This window comes from Cetorhinus maximus, chromosome 12, assembly GCF_964194155.1.
Source record: "Cetorhinus maximus chromosome 12, sCetMax3.hap1.1, whole genome shotgun sequence".
Taxonomy (NCBI): Eukaryota; Metazoa; Chordata; class Chondrichthyes; order Lamniformes; family Cetorhinidae; genus Cetorhinus; species Cetorhinus maximus.
Genome location: NC_135890.1, coordinates 24,974,702 through 24,999,921, shown reverse-complemented (window position 1 = coordinate 24,999,921; position 25,220 = coordinate 24,974,702). Strand labels below are relative to the sequence as shown.

Genomic DNA, 25,220 nt, shown 5'->3' with positions numbered 1-25,220 from the left:
TAAATTTTACAAAGGAATCAGGAATTAATTAGACCTGACTTTTCAGAAATATATACTAACACTATATCGGTACATTATGTCCACTCTGGAGACCACTGAAATGAGATGATGTTATCGCTGTATAGCTAAATGTTATGATAAGCATGGCAAAAAATTGTCCAAAATTCAGATATCCCAAAATGGAATTAAGAAGGTGGAAGGCAAACCAGTCAAGAGCTTGTATCTGATTGACATTTGCATCCAATGTTTTGTCATCCCATTCTAAAGTTTGTGTTACGTACATAAGTGGCAGGCTTTGTGGTATGTGGTTTTTTGTCACTTTTTGATGTTTTTTTTCAGCTGCCTGCTTGATCCTGGGCTGCATGATCTTCCCAGATGGCTGGGATTCAGATGAAGTAAAGCGCATGTGTGGTGAAAAAACAGACAAGTACACACTTGGTGCCTGCTCTGTTCGCTGGGCCTACATTCTGGCGATTATTGGAATCCTAGATGCACTCATCCTTTCGTTTCTGGCATTTGTCCTAGGCAACAGGCAAGATGGCTTACTGCCAGAAGACTTCAAAGTGGATACCAAAGGTATGATTTCTCTTCACATTCATATTAAACCACTGAGAATTATGAAAATCACTTTATTCAAGTGACCTGAATAAATATTTAAAGCATGCTTTGTACCCTCATGAAAGTAAATCTCAAATCTAAACTATAAATACCAATTTACTCAGTTCTCAAAATTAATTGATCCATTACTGAATATGTTTAAATGTTTAAAAAGTTCAGAATATATATCCATGAATTTTATTAACATATTTAACAATATTAACTTGGCAATAATATTGTAGTTCAGAGCTTTGAACTTCTGAACATTAGATTTTAATAAGGAACTGATAAGAATTTGGAGGTAATATATGCTTTAAAGCAAGGTGATTGCGTTAATTATAAAATGTATTTCCATGCTTTCAGGGATTTCTTCAAAAGGAAGTTTTGGTGTTATTTTCATCTCTTTTTGGAAGATGAATTTGATTTCTTAACTAATCTAGGTCAAACCCATTTGGTTGCGCTATGTAATTGGTATGTTGCTTTAGGTGTCATTCTTCTATGATGATCACTGAGGGTGGAATCGTCCCAGATTTGCACAAAGTGCGGTAGCGGGCGGGGAGAAAGTTGATTTACCCGCTGGCCGCATTGGTGAATTTTCACACTATAACGTCCCCTTCCCACCTCATTAATTATTCACTGATGGGGAGCACACTGTTTCGCTGGCGTGCGGTCTCCGATTTGCCCGCCATACCGTCACCTCATGCCGAGTGCCATATTTAAACTGCAGCCGTGTATACGCCTCTCAGTGCTTCCAGCCCAGGACTGCTGCACAGAAGACATGGCCCCAAAAGACAAAAAGACTGCAACCCCACCCCCCACGAATTCAGTGATGAGTCCCTGGAACGCCTTTTGGACGCCGTGGAGGCCCGCCGTGATGTCCTTTACCCCCACTCTGGCCGCAGGAGGAGCAGCAACATCACCAGTCCGGCTTGGGAGGTGGTGGAAGTAGTGGTCCGTGCCAACGCTGTCCACGAGTTTGGCCATCCAGTGCACAAAGAGGATGAACGATTACATCTGTGCCACCAGAATAAGTCAACCATCTCATCACTCTAAACTCATACATTCATAGGCATCTCACTCACTGCCAGCTCAAGGGACATCACCACTCACTCTCTCACACACACCTTCACTTGAACCATGGGGGAGGCTGGTCCAAACCGGGATGAAAACAGTGCAAAGGGCTGTGAGCGCCTCCACCAGTGACTGTTCCATGACCAGCTTTCGCAAGATTGTACAACTTGCCCAGTCATCCAATTGTCCTGCAGTCCCCTAAGACACTCATTAACTTGTAGTCTGCGCCCGAGGGGTGAAAAGTGCAGTGGCACTTTCATGCTCCTGCGTTGGTTGAGTGGGTAGTTAAACTAGAGGTCCGACTCCAGGCATGTCAATGTGGCCGCGCTGTCTTAACTGTGGAAGAATGCTCACTTTATACAGGGTTTCCCTAATGGTCACTGCCCACGCCCCCTTTCCCCCACCAACCCACCATGTGCCTGTGCACTACCATTAGATCGTGCTGCCTTCCCTACCTCCCCTACCCTTGCCCCAACTGCAGTGCAGCCCTTGCTCCGGCACCGCACTGTCAGCCAGCCGGGAAAACGTGACTTGCCTGAATGCGCAGCACCTCTTCCTTGAAGTTGAACAGGTGACCCTCGTGAGCGCTGCCTTACATTAGTGTGCACTCACCTCTGAGTTCCCCTCGAAGTTCAGCTCGCCAGGTGGACGTCTTTTAAATGCTGTTATGAATCACGTCATTCTGAAGTCGCATAGGGTGTGGGGGGTAAACATGACGTGGGGGGATGATTCCGGTGGGCAGGCAAGATGATGAGATGCAAATGCATTGACGGGCGGAGCAGACAATGACTGACAAGTTTCACAACGATATGAAACTAATTTTTGGGCATCCCGCCATATTGAGCCCCCCCCGCCCACCATGACACCCATCGCCAACTCGGGTTGATGATTCCACCCTGAGTTATGAAGAATGTACCAATTTTTGTTTTAATTCATTGCCAAAGTATTTCTATCACCTGGGCTGATCTGTTCGGAATCAATACTATGTACTGCGTTCCGATTGTCAGATTTCAATCATATGTGAGGTGCCTATAAGCAGAAAACTCTACCATCCAGAAAAGTGGACCCAGTAGGTTTTCAAATCTGTGTAGATGTCTATAGCACAGAGGAACGCCATTTGGCCCATCGTATCCACGTTGGTCAACAAAGATCTGACTACACTAATCTCATTTTCCAGCGCTTGGCCCATAGCCCTGGAGGCTATGGCAACGCAAGTGAATACCTAAATACTTCTGAAATATTACAAGAATTTCTGACTCAACCACCCTTTCAGGCAGTGAGTTCCAGACTCCCACCAGCCTCTGGGTGAAAAAATTTCTCCACAACTCCCCTCTTAGCCTTCTACCTCTTACTTTAAATCTATGCCCCCTGGATATTGACCCCTCTACTAATGGAAGAAGTGCCTTCCTATCTACCCTATCTATGCCCCTCATAATCTTATACACCTCTATCAGGTCCCCTCTCAATCTTCGCTGCTCCAAGGAAAACAACCCCAGCCTATCCAATCGTTCCTCATAGCTCAGACCTATAAATGTATATTTGTGCAAAATTTTGACTGCCGATAAAAACTGCCAAAATGATACAAACATCTATCCTGGAAGTGTGAAGTATGTAGTAAACATGATGAATATTCAGGCTCTTCTTAGAAAAGTAATAAATGGAAATGCAGAATAAAGATATAAAGGTAAAAGACATTTAACAGTGGTAGACTTTCTTTCTTCAAAAAGTACAGATTTTTTTTCCTTCCAGTATCATAAAATGATAAAAACATGAACTGAGGAAAGACCATTAAGCCCATCAATTCAATTCAATGCCAAGTGTATTACTTACTTTAGCATGGATTCTAGCCAATTCATTTAATCTTCTGAGACAAGGTTTTGCAAATTTTTTATTTGTTTGTCAATGGCAAAACAATCAGAACTTTGAAATGCTGATCTAACCCTACATCCTACCTCCTAAGCCATTTTTGAACAATAACCTATTGTATTTATTAATAGTGATTGTATAGGGCCTGTGGTCCACAACAATATTCAGTAAGAGATGGCATTTTGCTTTCCTTCATTTGCAATCAAATTCACCTTTCCCAAGGTGTCGAGCTTCTAACTAATTGCCTGAAGTATACCTGCATTCAGCCCTCCAAGCCTGAGGGTTAGGGAGAAGTACTATAACCAATCACTCAGTCTAATTAAATTCTATCTGTCTCTGGCATGATATCCAGTTTGTATATAAAGAACACAAAATAAACCAAATTGTTTCCTAATTAACTCAAAAATGATTCAAGGGCTCCTGTAATATTTTGATTACATACTTTTTCACAGAAAGCATAGCAGTTAGAAATTATGCTATTCCTGAGTAATACATATTTGGACTAATCCCAAACTACTTAACTTATTATCAAAGCAGAATCTTTTTATCCATTACGGAGTGTGGTTATTTTAGTCTTTATTTAATTGCTGAAAAATTGAGTGGAAATTTTTAAGTGCTGGCATTGAATTTTTGTATTGTTGACAGATAAACGTGAAGCACATAGATCACTTGAGTTGAAAATATGATAATATCACTTTTGAAAACTAGCCTAGTTAATGATAAGTCGCACCTTGTTCTCTCCCTTTTCGGCCATAGAAGAAGAACAATAGTGTTCAGTAAACTAAAGATAAGTTTAATACTTCACTTATTAAACAGCTGTTTAGTTTTCTGAACAATAACACGGGATTTTAGGGCGTAATGTAGGCATTATTGATCCACTGGCAGGATCTTAGTGATGTTTGAGTGTAATTGTAATGGGTCTGGGAGGCACCTGCCAGTTTGTGGGCAGATGAATATAAATAAGGCCAAAATGATGTTATGATGATGCACATGTTATTTTACATCAATTTAGCACATATTCCGTTATCCCCATACAGTCCTTTTGACCAGGGATGCTAGAGACTGAGATGTATAGACTGAGTTTTGGAAGCCCTGTAAGAAGATTGTCAGGCCACTTTTCAACCACTTTTCGTTGGGGATTTTTCTTGTTTCGATTTTCCCTGTTGGCACTTCAGGTTTTATGGAGACCTGGTGGCAGGTGTTGTGCTGCTGTCTCTTTTTGCACAACTGATCCAATGTCACTCCAAGTGTTTTCCCTATGGGAATTCCCCTGTAGCTGGGTTTTGAGGGAAAAAGAGGATAAAGGGAGCAATGTCAGGCTGCACCAGAAGTGTTTTGCACCCACCTGATCTATTCTATACCAGAGTCTACAGACAGAGGTACATAACCTCCATTAGTCACAAAAATAGTGTCTGTAGCAACCACAACTTAAGAAGCATTCTATGATGTCTGAACTACAATCAAGCTCTGTCATAGGAGTGGCATTGCCGGTTGCTGTTGAAGTCACAACTACCCTTATTTTGGATGCTTTGGGGTAGTTTTAGTTTCCATTGGGGACTTTGCCAACCTAGGCCAATCAGCTGTCCGTAGATGTATTAAGTAAGTGACTCGCAAAACAATTTCATTTATTTTCCCCATAGAGAGCCAACAGCAGTATGGAAAGACTGAAATTCTATAGAGTTGCAGGATTTATCAATGCCTATGGGATTATAGATTGTGGCTATACATGCTCCATTACACAATGCCATTATCTATGTAAATGAGAGATTTCCTTCTGTCAATGTTGAACTCATCTGCAATCCAGACTAGTTTTGCAAATTGACACTTACTTGTCAGACATATCTTACAATGCCTTCAGTTTAAGTTAGTCCAGCATATCACCAATGTTTCACTTATCATGGCAACTCTCAGGGTGGCTCACTAGAATTCGAGGCATTCTCTGGAGCTATATATGACATCCATTTGGTAGTCTAGGATACCAGCTGAGCAGAGGTATAATTATTTGCTCAATGACTACGAAGACTTCTTCAGACCTACTGAACTGTAACCAACACCCTACAACATGGTGGCAGCTTGTAGAAAAACCCAAAACCTCGTAGGAAATGCAGAGAGAAATGAAAATGCTGGAAGACTGAGAAAAAATTTAACAAAGCATTCTGACCTGATAGATATTCCAGACGCAGAGGTGCAAAGGAAAAATCACCAGGAAAAAAAGCTCCAAAGAAAGGCTTGGAAGCTGAAGGCAGAGATTTAAAATTTCTTACTGCAGCAGAAGACTCCAGTGCATCTCCTTTTAGAACTCCAGCTTCACATCCCAGAGCACAGTGTCAGCAGACCTAGCAAGAGTGAGCTACATCTTTTAAAATCCCAAGCTACAGCAGGTCCTGAGAAATCTTCAAAAATTTCAGAGTCAGTAGTGCAGTTTGAAAAAAGCCATTACTAAAATTACAACCCCCGAGTTGGCGTCTTAACACATGGTGCCTGAGGCCCCTCCAAAAACATTTATAAATAATTTAATACACCGGGGGAATCGTGACTTTTTAAACCCAGCTAAAGGCAAGCAAAAGCCAGGATTTGATGAATTTGTGACTTTAAACAGAAATGTTGAGCTAGAGAACTCTGCAGGCAGCCGTTATTGATTTTTTTTTCAACCTGAGCGTGATCACCATTGTAGCGAGCTGGCCAAAACCAACAAGTGTGGGAAATCTCTTTGTCTCCAGGTAAATGGTGACACCATCTTGAAATTCAGAAAGCTGCAGCAACAGGTCCACAGCCGGCACCATAACACGTGGTGGCTGAGCTCAACTGAGTGAAAAAAACGTTTTAAAACTGAAGGCAAGGCTTAAAAATTGCCTTTCGGTATATTTTCTCTGATTTAAAAATCCACTAGATGGCCCAGTGTTCTTGTTTTAAAGGTTTCCTGCAGAGACAATAAGCTTAAAAAAGTTTTAGTCAGCGTAACAGGAGCCTACCAAAACCTGACCAGCACAGGAAGAATGAAGGGGGGAAAAAAAATGCAATGGTTACTGCGGATCCATCTTGGAAGAAAAAAAATTAAAGAGGTACTCACCTGTTATGAAAAACAGCCATGGATAGTAAATTAAAACTACCAGGCTAATTTGGACTTATCCAAGGGCCAAACCTAATGGAAAATTTGATGTCCTGGAGAACAGAATTTCTAAACTACTGGAGTACATGAGATCTAAATAGAAAGGCAGAAAAGGTCCAGATTAATATCTTTTTATGCAGGTTTGGTGAACTTGTGGAAGAAGTAATCCTAATGCAAAGCATTGATGAATACTCAACCAGCTTCGATGAAATATTAAAAGCCTTTGACGAATATTCTAATCTTCAAGTTGTGGAGCACATAGAGTTTGAAAAGAGGGATAGAAAACCCCCACCAAAGCTACAAAAGTGGAAAAGACATTACCTGAGCAAACTCGACACATTAGCCCAACTACAATAGCAGGTGGCAGTGCAGAGCAAGCAGCTTGCTGTGAATGAAGAAAAGTTATCTGATGAAGTCCAAAATAAACCCTGCAAAAGGAAAATGAAATAAGATTGGAACATGTTTGCATCAAAGCTGAATTGGGAGAGTTGAAACACAAAATTCAAGCTGAGTATATATCTTTGAAAACGTGCGACAAACTAAAGTCTTCAATGAACCCAACTGTTCGAGATCTGCACAAACAAATTTCTGAGGTGTCACAAAGGTGCCAGGAGGAAATAACAGTTCTGAATTCCATTGTTGACAGATCGAAGCAGGAGTTGTGAAAACTCAACCAGAGGTACAGTCAGGCACAACAGTAGGCAGAAAATGCCTTAAGGAAGTTGCGGCCTTGAAAGACTCTTTTAAGATCCAATACGTGCCCCTGGGAAAGCATGAGGAGTTAAAAAAAAAGTTGAATAGTACTTCAGAAGAAGCTGCATTGGAACTATCAGTCATCATAAAGCAATGCACTAAAGTGCAGAGTGAGATGGCAAGGGCTGAACAGGAGAATAAACAGTTGAAAGAACTGCTAACTGTCCTTCAAGATCAAATTCAAAAACAGTATATAATCCTTCAGCATGAAGAAATACAGACTACCTTGAACAACAGAATGGAAGAACCGCAGAATAAACTCGATGAGACTCTATTAAATTACAAAACTTAAGACAAAGTAATTGTGCTTTGCAGAGAAAAGGAAAACCTGCTGAAGGATCTTCATATGCTACAAGGATCCCTCGGGTCAAAGTTTGATCCTTGGGAAAATTACAAGGTGAAGCAAAATGAATTTAATGTTACTCCAAAGGAACTGACGAGCCATTTGGCAGAGAAGACTCAGGAATGTACTGTACTCTAGGAGGAAGCCAAGAGGTACAAGAAAGAGACCACAAAGCTGAAGAAAATGGCTGGACTTCTGGAAGAAAACTTGGGAAAACATTACATTTCCAAAGAGATGTATGAAGAGATGAAAATTAAGAATCTAGAATGGCAAAAGCAAGTAGAACTTCTCACAAAAGAGCATGAAGGGCCTCAGAAACAATTAGCAGAAGTACAATTACAGAATGTGAGCTTGAAGGATAGTGCAGAGGAATTATGCCCTGCTAAAGAAAAACTGATCAGCGCGAGAACTAACTTTCACATACGAAAGATGAGTTTGTAAAGGAAAAACGAGAACTGATGATAATACGGGAATGTCACTTACATTGAAAGAGGTATTGAAACACTTAAATGATGAACTTGTAGAAGCATATTCAACAAAGATAGATCTTCAATTGAACTTGATGAACTTCAAGCATCAGGAGTCTCTAGTAAGCATTGTGCAAAATGCCTAGAACAGGAGAAAGAATTGCTGATGCATCAGAACAGTTGCTTGAAAGCAGATTAACCGGCAAAACTGATGAACATCTTGAACTTTGATCCAATCTGAAGGACATGAAGGTTGAGATACATAATATGGAAAAGCAAATCCAAACTTTGAAACCAGATAAGAGAAATTCTACGAAACTGATTGACAATCTAACAAGTGAACTGAAAGAGTTCAAGGAGCAGTCGGTGGCCATGGAAGAAAGATTCCAAACAGAACCTGATGCCCAGGTGAAATTGTCAAAATTATATAAGAGTTCCACAGATAACTCTGAAACAAAGACAACTCAATTCACCAGAGTAGTTGCTGAGCTGAATGAAAAGAGCCATACGCTCGAAAAACAGGGAAAGAAGAAAGTACTCAAAAGTTTGGGTAAAATTGTGAAACAAGTGGGAATGAGGGTTCCATTTTTGAAATGTAAAGTCTCGCATACATGGCAACAACCCACACGAGGACGGAAGAAGTGAAACAAAAAAGAAATGAGCATAACGTTTGTCCATCCTATAAGAAACGAGTCAGGGGACCAGCCACCGGCCAGCACAAAAGCCGAACCTGCATTTCAACATGAAAGAATGGAAGAAAAGGATGAAAACATACCCAGATTCCAGAATAACTTAGAAACATACAGGAAGAACCAGCAGTGACAGAACCTACCACTCCTCCGACAGTAGTACCAATGAAATTTGGAAGGCTTCCAGACCACCTGAACCTTTGAATTCGATGACATGAAGGGAGGAGAGTGATAATGCAGTAATTACAATGTAAATGTAGGATAATAATAGCAATGTAAGACTTAAGGTAAATTATAGTCACTTAAAATACATTGGATAAAGACTTGGGGTAGGTGTAGTATAAGGGTTCAGCATATATAGGATCAGTATGGGACTAAATACAGTGCTGCCTACACAGTGATGTAAAAGATGCATATAACCCACACCCAGGGGTCAGTAAAGTATTGGACAGAGCTGTGTGTACCAGCAAGCATGGAGACAGCTCCTAGGTTGTACCCTTTACTGTAAATTTGTAAATAGCTCTAAGGGCAGAATTTTGCCCTTGTTGGGTGGGTTTGGCGGGAGCAGTTGGGAAGCTGACCGCCGCCTGCGATCGGGACCAGACTGCGATTTCACGCTGGCAGGCCAATTAGGGCCCACCCAGTGTGAAACATGAGTGGGGGTGGAGGAAAGCGAGCGTGAATTTTGCGCATGCGCGCGAGTACGCACTTGAAAATCTCCCTGAGCGACAGAGCTTTCTCAGGGAGATGAACAGTTTTCAAAAAAAAAGTAAAGATTTTTAAAATGTTATAAAACATGTCCCCTCATGTGCCTCTGTCACATGAGCAGGGACATTTTATAAATGAAATGTAAAATGTTTTATTTCATGTTTATTTGCTGTTGGAAACCTCATCCTGCCCATGGATGAGGTTTCCTAAAAAGTGCAAAGGCCGCAAGGTTGGACGGGCAGCAAAGAATTTAGGTTAATTACCTTTTTAATGGTCTTAATAGGCCTTTTAATTGTTGGTGGGTGTGCTGCTGATTCCCGCGCGCACCCGCCAACTGAAATATCACACGACTGCGCTCAGGACGCTCACCCAACGTCAAAGCGTGTCATTTTACACTCCAGCAGGTCGGGCGCGCGCCTGCCCACCGAGGTAAAAATGCTGCCCTAAGAGCCAATGAGGTTAACCTACGTATGACTACGAAGACTTCTTCAGACCTACTGAACTGTAACCAACACCTTACAACACTCTGTGCCTCAATTACCTGATCATAACCTCTTGTAAAAATGTTGATCTTGTCTCAGCTTCAATCACTAACTCTGATTGTGGATTCCACTGCCTCTCAATCTCCTTCTGTCTGGTAAGATGATGGTGGTAAACTCTGTGTTAACCATTACCTGGTGTGTCTCAGGAGCCCCTCCCTGGCATGGCAGTCTCTGCCATATTTGCTGCAGAGGAAGACAGTGGGCTGAGGAGGTGCACATTCGCTAGCCTCTGTTTTCTTTTTTTTATTGGTTCACGGAATGTGGGCTTTGCTGGCTGGGCCAGCATTTATTGCCCATACCTAGCTGTCCTTGAGAAGGTGGTGGTGAGCTGCCTTCTTGAATGGCTGCCGTCCATGTGGTGCAGTTCCAGGATTTTGACCCAGCGACAGTGAAGGAACAGCGATGTATTTCCGAGTCAGGATGGTGAGTGACTTGGAGGGGAAATTCCAGGTGGCGGTGTTCCCGTCTATCCGCTGCTCTTGTCCTTCTAGGTGGTAGTGGTCATGGGTTTGGAAGGTGTTGTCTAAGGAGCCTTGGTGAATTCCTGCAGTGCACCTTGTAGATGGTACACACTGTTGCTACTGTGCGTCGGTGGTGGAGGGAGTGAATGTTTGTTGATGTGGTGCCAATCAAGCGGGCTGTTTTGTCCTGGATGGTGTCAAGCTTCTTGAGTGTTGTGGGAGCTGCACTCATCCAGGCAAGTGAGGAGTATTCCATCATACTCCTGACTTGTGTCTTGCAGTGGCGGAGAGGCTTTGGGGAGTCAGGAAATGAGTTATTCACCACAGGATTCCTAGCCTCTGACCCCGTCTTGTAGCCGCAGTATTTATATGGCAAGTCCAGTTCAGTTTCTGGACAATGGTAACCCCCAGGATGTTGATAGTGGGGGATTCAGCGATGGTAATGCCATTGAACGTCATGGGGCGATGGCTAGATTCTCTCTTGTTGGAGATGGTCATTGCCTGGCACTTGTGTGGCACGAATGTTACCTGCCACTTGTCAGCCCAAGCCTGGATGTTGTCCAGGTCTTGCTGCATTTGGACATGGACTGCTTCAGCATCTGAGGAGTCGAGAATGGTGCTAAACATTGTGCAATCATCACTGAACATGCCCACTTCTGACCTCAGGATGGAAGGAAGGTCATTGATGAAGCAGCTGAAGATGGCTGGGCCGAGGACACTACCCTGAGGAACTCCTGTAGTGATGTCCTGAAGCTGAGATGACTGACCTCCAACAGCCACAACCATCTTCCTTTGTGCTAGGTATGACTCCAACCAGTGGAGAGTTTTCCCTCTGATTCCCATTGACTCCAGTTTTGCTTGGGCTCCTTGATGCCACACTCGGTCAAATGCGATCTTGATGTCAAGGGTAGTCACTCTCACCTCACCTCGGGGGTTCGGTTCTTTTGTCCATGTTTGAACCAAGGCTGTAATGAGGTCGGGGCTGAGTGGCCCTGGCGGAACCCAAACTGGGCATCAGTGAGCAGGCTATTGCTAAGCAAGTGCCGCTTGATAGCACTGTTGATGACCTTTTTCATTACTTTACTGATGATGGAGAATGGACTGATGGGGCTGTAATAGGCTGGGTTGGATTCCTCCTGATTCTTGTGTACAGGACATACCTGGCAATTTTCCACATAGCTGGGTAGATGCCAGTGTTGTAGCTGTACTGGAACAGCTTGTCTAGGGGCGCAAGTCTTCAGTACTGTTTCTGGATAATTGTCAGGTCCTACAGCCTTTGCAGTATCCAGTGCCTTCAGCCATTTCTTGATAACACGTGGAGTGAATCGAATTGGCTGGAGACCGGCATCTGTGATGCTGGTGACCTCCAGAGGAGGCTGAGATGAATTGTCTCTGGGCCCTCTTCTCAGTCAGCTGAGCTTTTTGTTTCTGCGCACCTCTTCCAATGCCCTTCCAAACAGTCAGCCTTCACAGGTCAGTGTCAATGTCCGCCATCTTCATATCTCGCTTGCAGGTGTCCTTATGGATGCCCAGGAGGTCATGATCCAGTGGCCAATTCACCATGCAGAAGGTCTTCAGGAGTATGGCTGTCATCTATCTGATGAATATGGCTGAGCCAATGCAGATTTCATTGGCTTAGCAATGAGTGTGTATGCAGATGGATTAGCATGCTCCTGGATCTCTGGGTTGGTGACCTTGTCCTGCCAACAGATGTCGAGGATGAGTCTGAGACAGTACAGGTGGAAACTGTTCAGCTTATTCTCCTGCCTACAATATGTTGTCCAGCTCTCTCTCCACTGCAGAGGAGTGTGTTGAGGATGCAGGTTTAGTAGATTTGCAGTTTGGTACACTTAGTCAGGTTGCTGCTGTTCCACAATCTCTTACTTCATTTGGACATAACGGCTGCAGCTTTTGCTATGAGTGAGCTGATTTCAATATCAAGTGGCAGATTGCTGGTGATTGTGGAGCCGAGATATGTGAAGCTATCAACAATCTCCAGCATCACATTGTCAATGCTGATTGATGGCGGTAAGGCAACATCCTGGGCAATGACGTTTGTCTTCCTCATGCTGATGGTAAAACCAAACTCTTTCCAGGTATGAGAGAGTTTGTCCATTTGCTGCTGCAGGTATTTCTCAGTATGGAATGTTAGTGCGGCGTAATCAGCATAGAGCAACTCCTTGAGGACCTGGCGTACCTTTGTCTTGGATCTCGGGCGAACAAGGCTGAAAAGCTTTCTGTAAATTCTGGTATATAAGTAGACACCCTCTCTAGGTGACCTGAAGGCATATGACAACAGCAAAAAGAAGAATATGCCCGAGTGGCATTGCCAGAACACAACTCTGTTTGACCCCACTGTGGATCTCAAAAGGTTCCAATGTTGCTTGAACTTCTCTTTCTATGACAGCATGATGGGTAAGGTCACATTGAACTGTTTCAACAGGCAGCCAATTGTCTCCAGCAACTTAAATAGACTACCTCAGCTCACATGGTCCATTGCCTTGGTGAGATCAATGCAGGCAATATATAGTGGTCTCATTTGTTCACAGCATTTCTCTTGCAGCTGCTGGACTGAGAAGATCACGTCAATTGTAGATCTTACAGCTCTGAAACCACACTGGGAGTTGGGGTAGATGTGTGCAGCCAGGATCTGCAATCTGACAAGGGCAACTTGGACAAACACTTTTCCCATGATGTTCAGCAGGGAGATGCTTTGATAGTTGCAATCCCTGCCCTTGTTTTTGTGCAGGGTCACAATCTTTGCATCACACACCCTGGGGCACTGCCCCCTCCCTCCAGCAGAGGCACAAAAGTTCTTGCAGATGTTGTAGGAGTGCCAGTTTCCCATGCTTGATAAATTCAGGTGTAATAGCATCAACATCTGGAGCTCTGCCTATGGTATGTGATTCAATAGTTTTGCTAAGCTCCTGCACTGTGGGTTCAATATCCATCTCTGTCATGTCAGGCAGGCTTTCTGTGGTGTCTAGAGCTTCCCCAGAGACAGTGTTCCTCCTAGTGTACAACTAAAGGGGGTGTTCCACCCGTCTCTCTAACTGTTTAATGCAGTTGGTGATGACCAACCCTGCCTTTGTTTTCAGTGGAGCCGTTTTCTTTGCTGTTAGACCTGGTGCCTTTTTAATCCCTTCAAATGTGCCCTTGACATTCTCTCTGTCAAAGGACATCTGGATATACTGGCAGAGTTGCATCCAGTAGTTATTGAAGCACTGCCTAGCAGTTTGTTAGACTTTAACTTGAGGGGCTCTTAGTGCATTCATAATCTTCTCACTCAGATCTCTCTTGTAATTAATGAGAGTAGACCACATGGTTTCAATGACAGATTCCATTGCAGTGATGTTAGCCTGGAACCAGTCAGCACTTTTCTGCTCTTGCTTCCCATATGTTGAGAGTGCAGTATTGTAGATTGTGTCATAAAGTATGTTCCATTTTGCTTCTGCACTGTGTGTGGGAATGCTGGAGAGCATCTTTCAGTTGAATGAAGGAACTGTTAGTTTTTATCTGGGTAGATATTATGGCTGACATTGTTACAAGGACGGCATTTCTGATTTGAATGAAAATACTTCAAGGGTTGCCTCCTTACCCTGGTGTACACCAGGGAGTGACCTGTAACACAGTCAGCGCTGTGGTAGCTGCGTGTGTTGAGAGAGTCATGTCTGGTGATGATCAGATCCAGTTGGTGCCAATGCCCTGATCTTGGATGTCTCCAGGACACCTTGTGGCATAGTTTGTTTTGAAAGAAAGTATTAGTTACCCAAAGCTCATGGTAGCAGCGAAGCTTAAGTAGTCTCTGTCCATTCTTATTTATCTTTCCCAGGCAATGATGTCCGAGACAGCAGGGCTATACCTCATTAGCCACACCCACTCTTGCATTGAAATGCTGTAGTAGGTAAAGACATTTTGACTTAGGGATTCTGCTGATGGCAGTGTCAAGCTCCTCATAGAACTGGTCTTTTGCCTTGAGTGGAGCACAGATTTGGAGCATAGATACTCATGAGGTTAACTGGCCCTGTTTGAGCAGAGAGGCAGATGGAGCAAACATGTTCTGAACCATTAGTGAGGTGTTCTATTATCGAGAGTAGTGAGTTTCTTACAGTGAATTCTACACCTTGCCCAACTGATTCCTCTGAACTCTTCCCCTGTCAGATGAATGTGTAATGCTTTTGTTTCAGTGATCCACTCTCAACAAGCCTGGTTTCTTGTAGGGGAGCTATTTTGAAGTTCAACTTATTAAGTTCCATGTCGATCACAGTTGTTTTGCGCACGTTATCAACCGGTTGCAAGTCATCTATCTTAAATAACTTACATTTAATCTTAATGACTTTCTGTTCTAGATCATAGTATCGCTGGAATCAGTCAGTTCTATCTACTCTGTCACATCCCTTCATAATTATGAACACCTTTATCAAATTGTGCTATAATTTCCTCTATTCTATTGATGTTGTGTGCAATTGCCTTGTTGTTGAAAAAGCTTTTCATCTTGCACTCATCAGGACACTTCGCAAGAATACCAATATAAGGGGAAAACAACAATTTATACTGTATGAGAAGAGAGTGCTGATTGGTAGAGGCCTTGAAATTTATTTTGTTTAGCTGAAACAGGTGCAATGCGTGTACATGTTCTTTCTGCAAAGAACAGGACCCTGTGTATTATTATGTGTAGCTTCCAGTACATGCAAATGCAGCACACTGCGATCCTGACTGACAATCTTAAATTGGTTGTCAGCGTAGTTCTTAGCACACTGAGGATTCTTTAGCAAATCTTGTCTAATTACAGAGTCACATCTAATGTTGGACACTGTGTTTTGAGTTTTGCAAGCACGTGTTGGTTGGGTACGGTCTGTACCTTGCCTGTGGCAAACGGCGGCCGTTTAAATTTCAAACACTGCTTGGCAGTTAACTGTCAGTCACCATCACTGGTGCATTCTCCATGGCAACGCCTCTACCAATCAGAGTCCACTTGCCAACCAATCAGCACTCACTTCTTATACAGTATAAATTGTTGTTTTCCCCTTATATTGGTATTCTTGTGAAGTGTCCTGATGAGTGTAAGACATGTCCCTTTTTTCAGCAATACTCAAGTTCTATACTACCAAACGACTAACTGCCTTATTGTTGTTTCAATGGCATTCTCCTAGTGAGAGTAAATGAACTATCTGCTTCTTCTAGATCCTTATTGTACAAGAGTCAGTAGTCCTATGTGACCGCTCCTGTCCCTTTATTCCGTCATCAGTGCACGATTTCCTACCCAACTGTTGCGGAGGGCTCAAAGGAAAAGTGCTCTCCATGCCACTCACCCGGAATATCAAAATTAAGCTATGCCCAAAATTTCACTGTGGGTCAAGCAGATGGTCCAATCAGAAAATCTATGCATTTGCTTATCTGTAAAATTGGACGTTAACTCTGCCACTTCAGAGCACACCACTCTTGGCTATGTTAGTAGCATATTGAGGCAGTGTTGTAGGTCAAAAGTTAATTATATACAATGGATGCAAATTTGCGTGACTGCAATCCTGGCAGTCAAGAGGCCGGTGCGCCTCACTTCACAGGGCATATTGGCCCTCTAAACTTACGGCAGGCCTCATTGAGTCAAGGAACCATATTTGAGTGGAGCTTCTGTCTCACAACCCGCTAACAAAATTCCAGTGAAGGCTGGAACCTGATTATTCTACTGCCAGACTATTCTCCGGACCTCGTACTAAACTCCAGCTGGAGTTACGGATGGGAGTTTGACAGAAGACCAGCATATTTTCAATATATCATCATCTCCTGGCTTTTCCCTGTTCTCCAGCTTTCTCTATGAGATTGATGTTTGTTATAGACAGCTGCACGTTCATAGCCTGCACATCAACCCAATGTCAGCAAATTTAAATCGAACCTACAATATATTTTATATAAAAACTGATTATTCTGCTGTAGCTGAAATAAAATTTCTATGCCTTATTAAATTGTTTCTCTGAGGTCTGGATTTCTGGGATTTGCATTCATTGAGCTGTTACATTGTCGGGCTGTGAGAGCACTGGCAGGCATCAGAGCAGTTATTAATTTTACTTTCTTGTCTATCTTTAAAAAAATATTCATCGATTAAGCAGAACCAACCCAATTAAGTTAACTCAAACACAGATCCTTAAAAACTTGGTGACTTTCGACTAAGAGTGTGAAACATAGAGGAATATCTTATTAATTGCTATTCTCAGTGAATTTAAAGACATTCAGTGGATTAGGTCTATTGAGACGTTGTCTGATCAAAAAATCTCAGGTGTAGATTGGAAGCCAGGTTACTGGGATTGGTTATCATTTAACTGAGAAAACTGGAAGTGACAGGGCCTGTATTCAGGCCCATGCAGAGGGTCACATGACATCAACATACTTCCCTAGAGTAATAGGCACATATGTGAGCTGCAGGATGCTTCATTTATAAAATGAGAAGCAGAACTCCCTGGGTAACAAACTTGGCCGACTGCCTTGGAGCAACAGTGCTTCAAGCGTGTGTGCCAATATGCAGGAGATCAATGTGTTATTTAAGAGCAATATTGCATTTTTAAAGAACATCATGCCAAGATAGCTATACTGCAGAGAAGTAGGAAGTGGTTGAAGATTTATTTTGGCTTTTTGTTGGTTATCAAAATAATCATTCTTAGCATAACTAATAAAAAGAGAGACTCCATTTAATTTTTAAAGAAATGAACATGAAGACCCATGGCCCATCATCAGGACAACACCAAGATAAAGTGTCAAAGAGAAATGTAACAACAATTGCCGTTTTTTTTTCCCTTTTTCAATCATGGAATGTCCTTAAGCACTTGGTCAAATCTGTCACTAAGCTACTGACCACTCTTGGTGATAAACATTGAAGTCCCCTACCCAGAGAAGATTCTGTGTTCTTTCTCCTTCTTCCGAGTAGTGTTAAACATGGAGGATACTGATTCATCAGCTGAGGGAGGGCAGTGGGTGGTAATCCGTAGAATGTTTTCCTGCCCATGTTTGGCCTAATGCTATGAGACTTCCCTGGGATTCAGAGTCAATGTTGAAGATTCCCAGGGCCATTCCCTCCTGACTGAACACTACTGTGCTGCCATCTCCAGTTTTATTCCTATTCTGTTTGGTACAGCTGAGTCTTGCTAGGCCATTTTCAAGAATATTTAAGGGTCAGCCTCTGTGGGTTTGGAGTCACGTACAGCAGACCAGGTAAAGATGGCAGTTTCCCTTCCCAAATGGACATTAGGAAGCCAGACTATTTTTTTTTACAATAAACCAATAGTTCCAGTTATTTCTTCAATTCTTCAATTGCCCTGGTGGAGTTTCAACTCTCATCTTCTGGTTCTTAGTCCATGCCTCTGGATTACTAATCTAGTAACAACTGCTGTGTGACTGTACCCTCTGAGGAAATGAATGATTTTGGAGCAGTTTCTGTCCAGATCAGATATAGGCGATATTAGAAAGCAAAAGCATATTCATTTTAATTCAGATAACTGCTCCTTAAAAGAAGTGGTTAGCTACCCACATACACTTCAAAGGTTATGGAGGTTTGTGTTGCATTGCAGTTAGTCTGAAATGACTATTTTGCTAGATTCTCAATGTTTCTTGCAGTGCCTGAAAGGAAAAACAACTTTCCTGTATTTTTTTTTAAGCAGAGAGTAGTTTATCATCCTTTCCAAGACATCTGGAGTTTCTGACTCAGCGATTGATACAGAATCAGAGATTTTTTTAAAAACTTGAAATAGCAGAGGTACAAAACTCTGAAAGTGAAGTGCGAGGGCGAGCAACAGCTGTCTACTTGTCATTTCTTCAGTTGGTGGCACTGTATCTGCACTTGTTATTACGCTGACTTTTACATTCCGCAAAAGGTAAATGAACTCCGCAGGAAACATGGCTGCAAGATTGCTTTAGAAGCAATTTAGAAAGGTTTGGTGTTAAAAGCAATCCAGGACGTCCCAGGCCGGTGTTCGTCAGTTAGTAGTCTCTGAACACAGCTGTAGCTATTGTGTTATTTATTGCTCCATTATAAAGAAACTTTACAATACCTGAGACCTGAAATTATGCTGTAGGATTCTGGTATTCAGATGTTTGGTGCATTTATCTGAAGTTCCTCTCTCTGCTGCTAGTGAGACTTTAACATAGTTATTTTTAAATGAGTTAACATCTTTACTAAAATGATGGAGAAAGGAATTTTAAACAAATGAGTGAAATAAAGTTGTGTCATAACCTGGGTTCAAAATGTCTTGGTTCCTATAAATGACGTGTTTGTTTCTGAGACAGTAGACTTGTTCCAAAATGATACAACACTACACTCGTAGTCCATAGTAACATCAGCTTTCATGGCAGTCCAGACCAGTGCAAGATTATGAGGTGCTCTAGACAAACATTCAGCCTTGTGACACTTTCCCCCATAATTAACTTTTGAAAATGAATATTATGCATTAGTCTGAATAAAAATTCTGCATTTATAATTGCAGATCTCTTTTACATGAAAAAGGAGAATATTATTATAAAAACAAAATACTGCAGATGCTGGAGATCTGAAATAAAAACAAAAATGCTGGAAAACTCAGCAGGTCTGACAGCATCTGTGGAGAAAGAAACAGGGTTAATGTTTCAAGTCCAATATGACTCTTCTTTGGAACAGTTCTGAAAAAGAGTCATATTGGACTCGAATCGTTAACTCTGTTTCTCTCTCCACAGATGCTGCCAGACCTGCTGAGCTGTTCCAGCACTTTTTTGAGAGTATCATTATACTGATTGTGCATTCTCAGTGTTCTACACGTTTCACAGGATATGTACTAGTAAAAATGCACATTACCATGTGCAATATGGCTCACATGATCTAATGCTATGTGTTTCTGCAACGGATACTAGATGATTTTATGGAAAATTTACCCAATCAATAACCTTTCGAACCCACAACCACTACCATCTAGAAGGACAAGGGCAGCAGACAGATGGGAGCACGATCACCTGGAAGTTCCCCTCCAAGCCACTCACCATCCTGACTTGGAAATATATCACTGCTCCTTCACTGTTGTTGGTCAAAATCCTGGAACTCCCTCCCTAACAGCGCTGTGGGTGTACCTACACCACATGGACTGTAGCAGTTCAAGAAGGCAGCTCGCCACCACCTTCTCAAGGGCAATTAGGGATGGGCAATAAATGCTGGCCTAGCCAGCGACACCCACATCCCATGAATGAATTTTAAAAATCATTTTGAGAGAGTGGATTAGGTTAAATTATGTTTTTTGATATTATTTAATGCTTGGTAGTTTTGGAATAATCATACTGATGTACAAATTTGTAAAACTGGCGCATAAACAGAATGAGGAATATAATATGAAATTTTGGTAAAGATTGCAATGTAAATACATGGAAATCTATATGTATGTCAGTATGTGTGGATGTATATCAGTACATCTAGACCTTTCATTCCCACTGCTGAAACTTATTTACTTGAATAGTTCATTCCGTTTTTTGCCACGCTAATATTTATCCATTTTACTCTCTCGACTCAGTGAGCTGCAACAGACTTTGTCTGTTCCTAAACTGAACTGCTGACTGCCTGCTTCTGCAAGCACATGCACACACACACATACACACGTACACATAATCAAAGGAACCTCCCTAACCCCCACATCCCATTTCCATGGCAAATGGCATACTTGGGATGCTTCAAACAGGAATGTAAATTAACAATATTTTACCTCCAAAACAACCCTTTTAAATTTGTGACCCATATGGATAATTTGTATCTCTAATGGAGTTTACGACCTTCTTTCCCAACATTGCTAGTCCCACCAAAGAACTCTGTTGTGTACCAATTGCTTCTAGCTTCTTTCATCTGGGCACTACATAAATAATTTAAACTTTTTATTGAGACAACGATAGACCTGACTCTACCAGGTGGTCCAAAGATTCATTGTTTAAATTTTCTAACCTGCACCTGTGACCTTGTAAGATAAACACAGGTTACCTTTTAACTGTGATTACCCTTAGTCTGTTTGCCAGTTCCTCAACCAAGTGTTTCCATTTATCTACATTCAACACTTTAATCCCCAACCTAAAAGTTATATACCTAAAACTAAAAGTTGAACCTCTAAAACACATGAATTATGGAATCAGATATTTGAACATGTTGAATGTTTATCTGTCAAACTTGTAACCAAATTCTCTGTATCATTTGATTTATTTTTTAACCAGTTGGAGTTGGAACGGATACAATGAAATTTATTAGATGTCCACTGAAAACTGACAAAACCTGTTAGTTCAGCATACTAAGCTATACCTTGCTCATTGTTCCATCAACATTGTCAGCATCTAGTGTTATTTAAGCCGCATTGATTAAACCTTCCTGCTGGTGTTATTATGGCCCAGATCTCTCTCCCACCGGTAATCATTGGCAGATTGCTGCTCCGTTCAAGCTTTTCCACCACCCTGGCATGGCTCCTCATTTCTTGCCTTGTCTTCCGAATCCAGCTTTACTAGAAATGCAGTGTGCAGCACTCCTCAGAGATGCTCGCGATGACCCGATGTCATGATATTTCATGACGTGCGTGATATTTTGGTCGGTGGGCGGCCTGTTAAGGCCATTGAAAAGTTAATTAAACTAAATTTTTTTTGCTGCCCTTCCAACCTTACGTTGGGCAAGCAGGCGAAAACGCCAAGTGGCCATTGCACTTTTTTGGAAACCTCATCCATGGGCAGGATGAGGTTTCCAAAAGCAAATAAAAATAAAATAAAAACTTTAATTTTTCATTAATAAAATGTCCCTGCTCGTGTGACAGAATCACATGAGGGGACATGTTTCATTACATTTTTTATTTTTTAAATTATTTTTTCATATATATTCATCTCCCTGAGGCAGCTCTGTGCCTCAGGGAGATTATGAAGCGCACACTCGCGCGCTTGCCCAGCTCGCACTCCACCCTCCGCCCAACAGGCAGCGCCGAGCGTCGCCACTTGCGTTTCACACTGGGTTAGCCTTAATTGGCCCGCCAACATGAAATTGCCTTCCGGGCCCGATCGCAGGCTGCAGTCGGCTTCCCGACCGCCCCCGCTGAACCCGCACACCAAGGGCAAAATTCTGCCCTAAAGGTCCAGTGTGAATGTTAGTGAATGGATGAATAAGCAAATGGGTAGGGTGGTGGGGTTGGTGAGGTGGCAGGTGGTTAGGGTGGCAAGTGGGTGGAGTGGCAAGTGGGTAGGGTGACAGATGCGTAGGTAGGTGGTGGGTGAGTGGGTAGGTGGGCCAGGGACAGTCAGATCAGATCAGGGGGCTAGTCAGGGGAAGTTGGAGGAGTGGGGTGCGTGAATGTGATTGGAAGGTCAGTTCTGTAGTTACCCAATAGTTAAACTATGTTTTTTCTGTCTAAAGTTTCTTGGATAATTATCCAGGTAATGGATATTTGGAACTGTTTGAAACAGTCCCATGGAACTGTCCAAACTCTCCGACTCTAACTCAGAGTTGGGGATTTTTGCGGGGGTGCTTGGGAGCACAAGAATTTCCCGTCGGAATTTCAAACTTCCCGAGCAATCCTTATGGATCTCAGCACAACAAGACTTCCATATGAACATATGAATTAGGAGAAGATGGCAGGAGTGGCCCCTCAAGCCTGCTCCGCCATTCAATAAGATCATGGCTGATGTGATTGTAACCTCAACTGTACAATCCCGCATACACCCAATGACCTTTCACCCCCTTACTTATCAAGACTCTATCTACCTCTGCCTTAAAATATTCAAAGGCTCTGCTTCCACCACCTTTTGAGAACAGAGTTCCAAAGATTCGTAGCTCTCTGAGAGAAAAAATTTCTCCTCGTCTCTGTCTTAAATGGGTGACCCGTTAAAATAGTGACCCCAAGTTCTAAATTCTCACACAAGAGGAAACATCCTTTCCACATCCACCCTCTCAAGACCCTCAGGGTCTTATGTGCTTCAATCAAGTCGCCTCTTACTCTTCTAAACTCCAGCGGATACAAGACTAGCCTGTCCTACCTTTCTTCATAAAACAACCCTCCCAGTCCAAGTATCAGTCTAGTGAACCTTCTTTGAACTGCTTCCAACGCATTTATACCCTCCTTAAATAAGGTGACCAATACTGTATACAGTACTCCAGATGTGGTCTCACCAATGCCCTGTATGACTGAAGCATAATCTCCCTGCTTTTGTATTCAGTTCCCCTTGCAATAAACTATAACGTTGTATTAGCTTTCCTAATTACTTGCTGTACCTGCATATTAACCTTTTGTGATTCATACATTAGAACACGCAGATCCCTCTGCATCTCATAACTGTGCAATCTCATACCATTTAGATAATATGCTTTTTTAAAAATTCTTCCTGCGAATATAGATAATTTCACATTTGCCCACATTATACTCCATTTGCCAGATTTTTGCCCACTCACTTAACTTATCTATATCCCTTCATAGCCTCATTATATCCTCTTCACAACTTACTTTCCTATCTTTGTAGCATCAGCAAATTTAGCAACCGTACCTATTGTCCCTTCATCCAAGTCATTTATATAAATTGTGAAAAGTTGAGGCCCCAGCACTGATCACTGTGGCACACTACTTATTACATCTTGCCAACCAGAAAATGACCCACTTATGCCTACTCTCTGTTTCCTGTTAGCTAGTCAAATCTTCTATCCATGCCAATATGTTAGCCCCTACACCATGAGCTTTTATTTTCTGCAATAATCTTTGATGTGGCATCTTATCAACTGCCTTCTGGAAATCTAAATACAGTACATGCATGGGTTCCCCTTTATCCACAGCACATGTTTCTTCTTCTAGGAACTCTAATAAATTGGTTAAACATGATTTCCATATCACAAAACCATGTTGACTCTGTCTGTTTACCTCGAATTTATCCAAGTGCCTTGCTATAACATCTTTAATAATAGCTTCTAACATTTTCCCTATGACAGATGTTAAGCTAACTGACCTGTAGTTTCCTGCTTTCTGTCTCCCTCCTTTTATGAATAATGGAGTTACATTCGCTATTTTCCAATCTAATGTAGGGAATTTTGGAAAATTAAAACCAATCCATCAACTATCTCGATAGCCACTTCTTTTAAGACCCTAGGATGAAGTCCATCAGGACCCAGGCACTTGTCAGCTCACAGCTCCAACAATTTACTCAGTACCGCTTCCCTGGTGATTGTAATTTTCTTGAGTTCCTCCCTCCCTTCCATTTCCTGATTTACAGCTATTTCTGGGGTGTTACTTGTATCCTCTGTAGTGAAGACTGGTGCAAAATACCTGTTCAATTCATCTGCCATCTTCTTATTTTCCATTATTAATTCCCCCGACTCACTTTCTATAGAACCAGTGATCCCTTTCCGCAAGGTCCTGATGCGAATCTCGGCTCATACATCTGGTCTCCGACGATCCGGGGCTGGGATATCTGGGCCCATGTTTCATCCAACAGAAGGCTTGGACAAGAGGATGCTTACTTCCGCTCTTAAAGTAGTAATTTAATATCTGTGATAGGCCCAACTCACCTATCGACTGAAAATAAGGAAATATGCTATTTTCGAATGATGTCAATCATTATTTTACCAGAAATTGTAAGTTTATAGGTTGGGGAGTTTGTAAGGAATATTGGAAAATACCAGGTTTTTTTAAACAAACATCTGCAAAGGAACACAGTAAACATCTAATCTGCTGTTTATAGAATTGTGTATTTGTGAACCTATATATATCCCTATTGTGTGTGTGAAAGATGATGTATTTTAACTCCTTAGAGGACTGTGGTCTTTTGAGTAGTTTATGTATCCAGTTTTATCTTTTCCACCTTGATATTGAGGTAAATGGAGGGAATCAAACACATGAGATTAAAATAACAAGAAGATTAAAATCCAATAAAAGCTGTGGGGTTTTTTTTGTGCTGAAAAGGAGAAAGTTGGAAGTTATTTTTTATTCATTCATGGGATGTGGGCTTCACTGGCTGGGCCAGCATTTATTGTCCATCCTTAGTTATCCTTGAGATGGTGGTGGTAAGCTGCCTTCTTAAACCACTGCTGTCCATGTGGTGTAGGTACATCCACAGTGCTGTTAGGAAGGGAGTTCCAGGATTTTGACCCAGTGACAGTGAAGGAACGGCAAAATATTTCCAAGTCAGGATGGTGAATGACTTGGAGGGGAACTTCCAGATGTTGGTGTTCCCATGTATCTGCTGCCCTTGTCCTTCTAGATGCTCATGGTCGTGGGTTTGGAAAGTGTAGTCTAAGGAGCCTTGGTGAACCCCTGCAGTGCATCTTGTAGATGGTACACACTGCTGCCACTGTGCGTCGGTGGTGGAGGGAGTGAATGTTTGTGGATGTGGTGCCAATCAAGTGGGCTGCTTTGTCCTGGATGGTGTCAAGCCTATTGAGTGTTGTGGGAGCTGCACTCATCCAGGCAAGTGGAGAGTATTCCATTCACTCCTGACTTGTGCTTTGTAGATGGTGGACAGGCTTTGGGAAGTCAGGAGGTGAGTTACTCGTTGCAGGATTCCTAGCCTCCAACCTGCTCTTGTAGCCACAGTATTTATATGGCTAGTCCAGTTCAGTTTCTGGTCAATGGTAACCCCCAAGATGTTGATAGTGGGGGATTCAGTGATG

The 25,220-nt window shown here is 42.2% G+C and overlaps 1 protein-coding gene across 1 annotated transcript in view; it reads left to right on the top strand.

The window, feature by feature from the left end:
- The window catches only part of lhfpl3 (LHFPL tetraspan subfamily member 3), a 332,577-nt gene that overhangs the window by 261,250 nt on the left and 46,107 nt on the right, over positions 1-25,220 (top strand). The window contains exon 2 of the mRNA XM_078553212.1: positions 340-576. Coding sequence (XP_078409338.1) covers positions 340-576 — 237 coding nt within the window. The remainder of the gene's footprint in view (positions 1-339; positions 577-25,220) is intronic.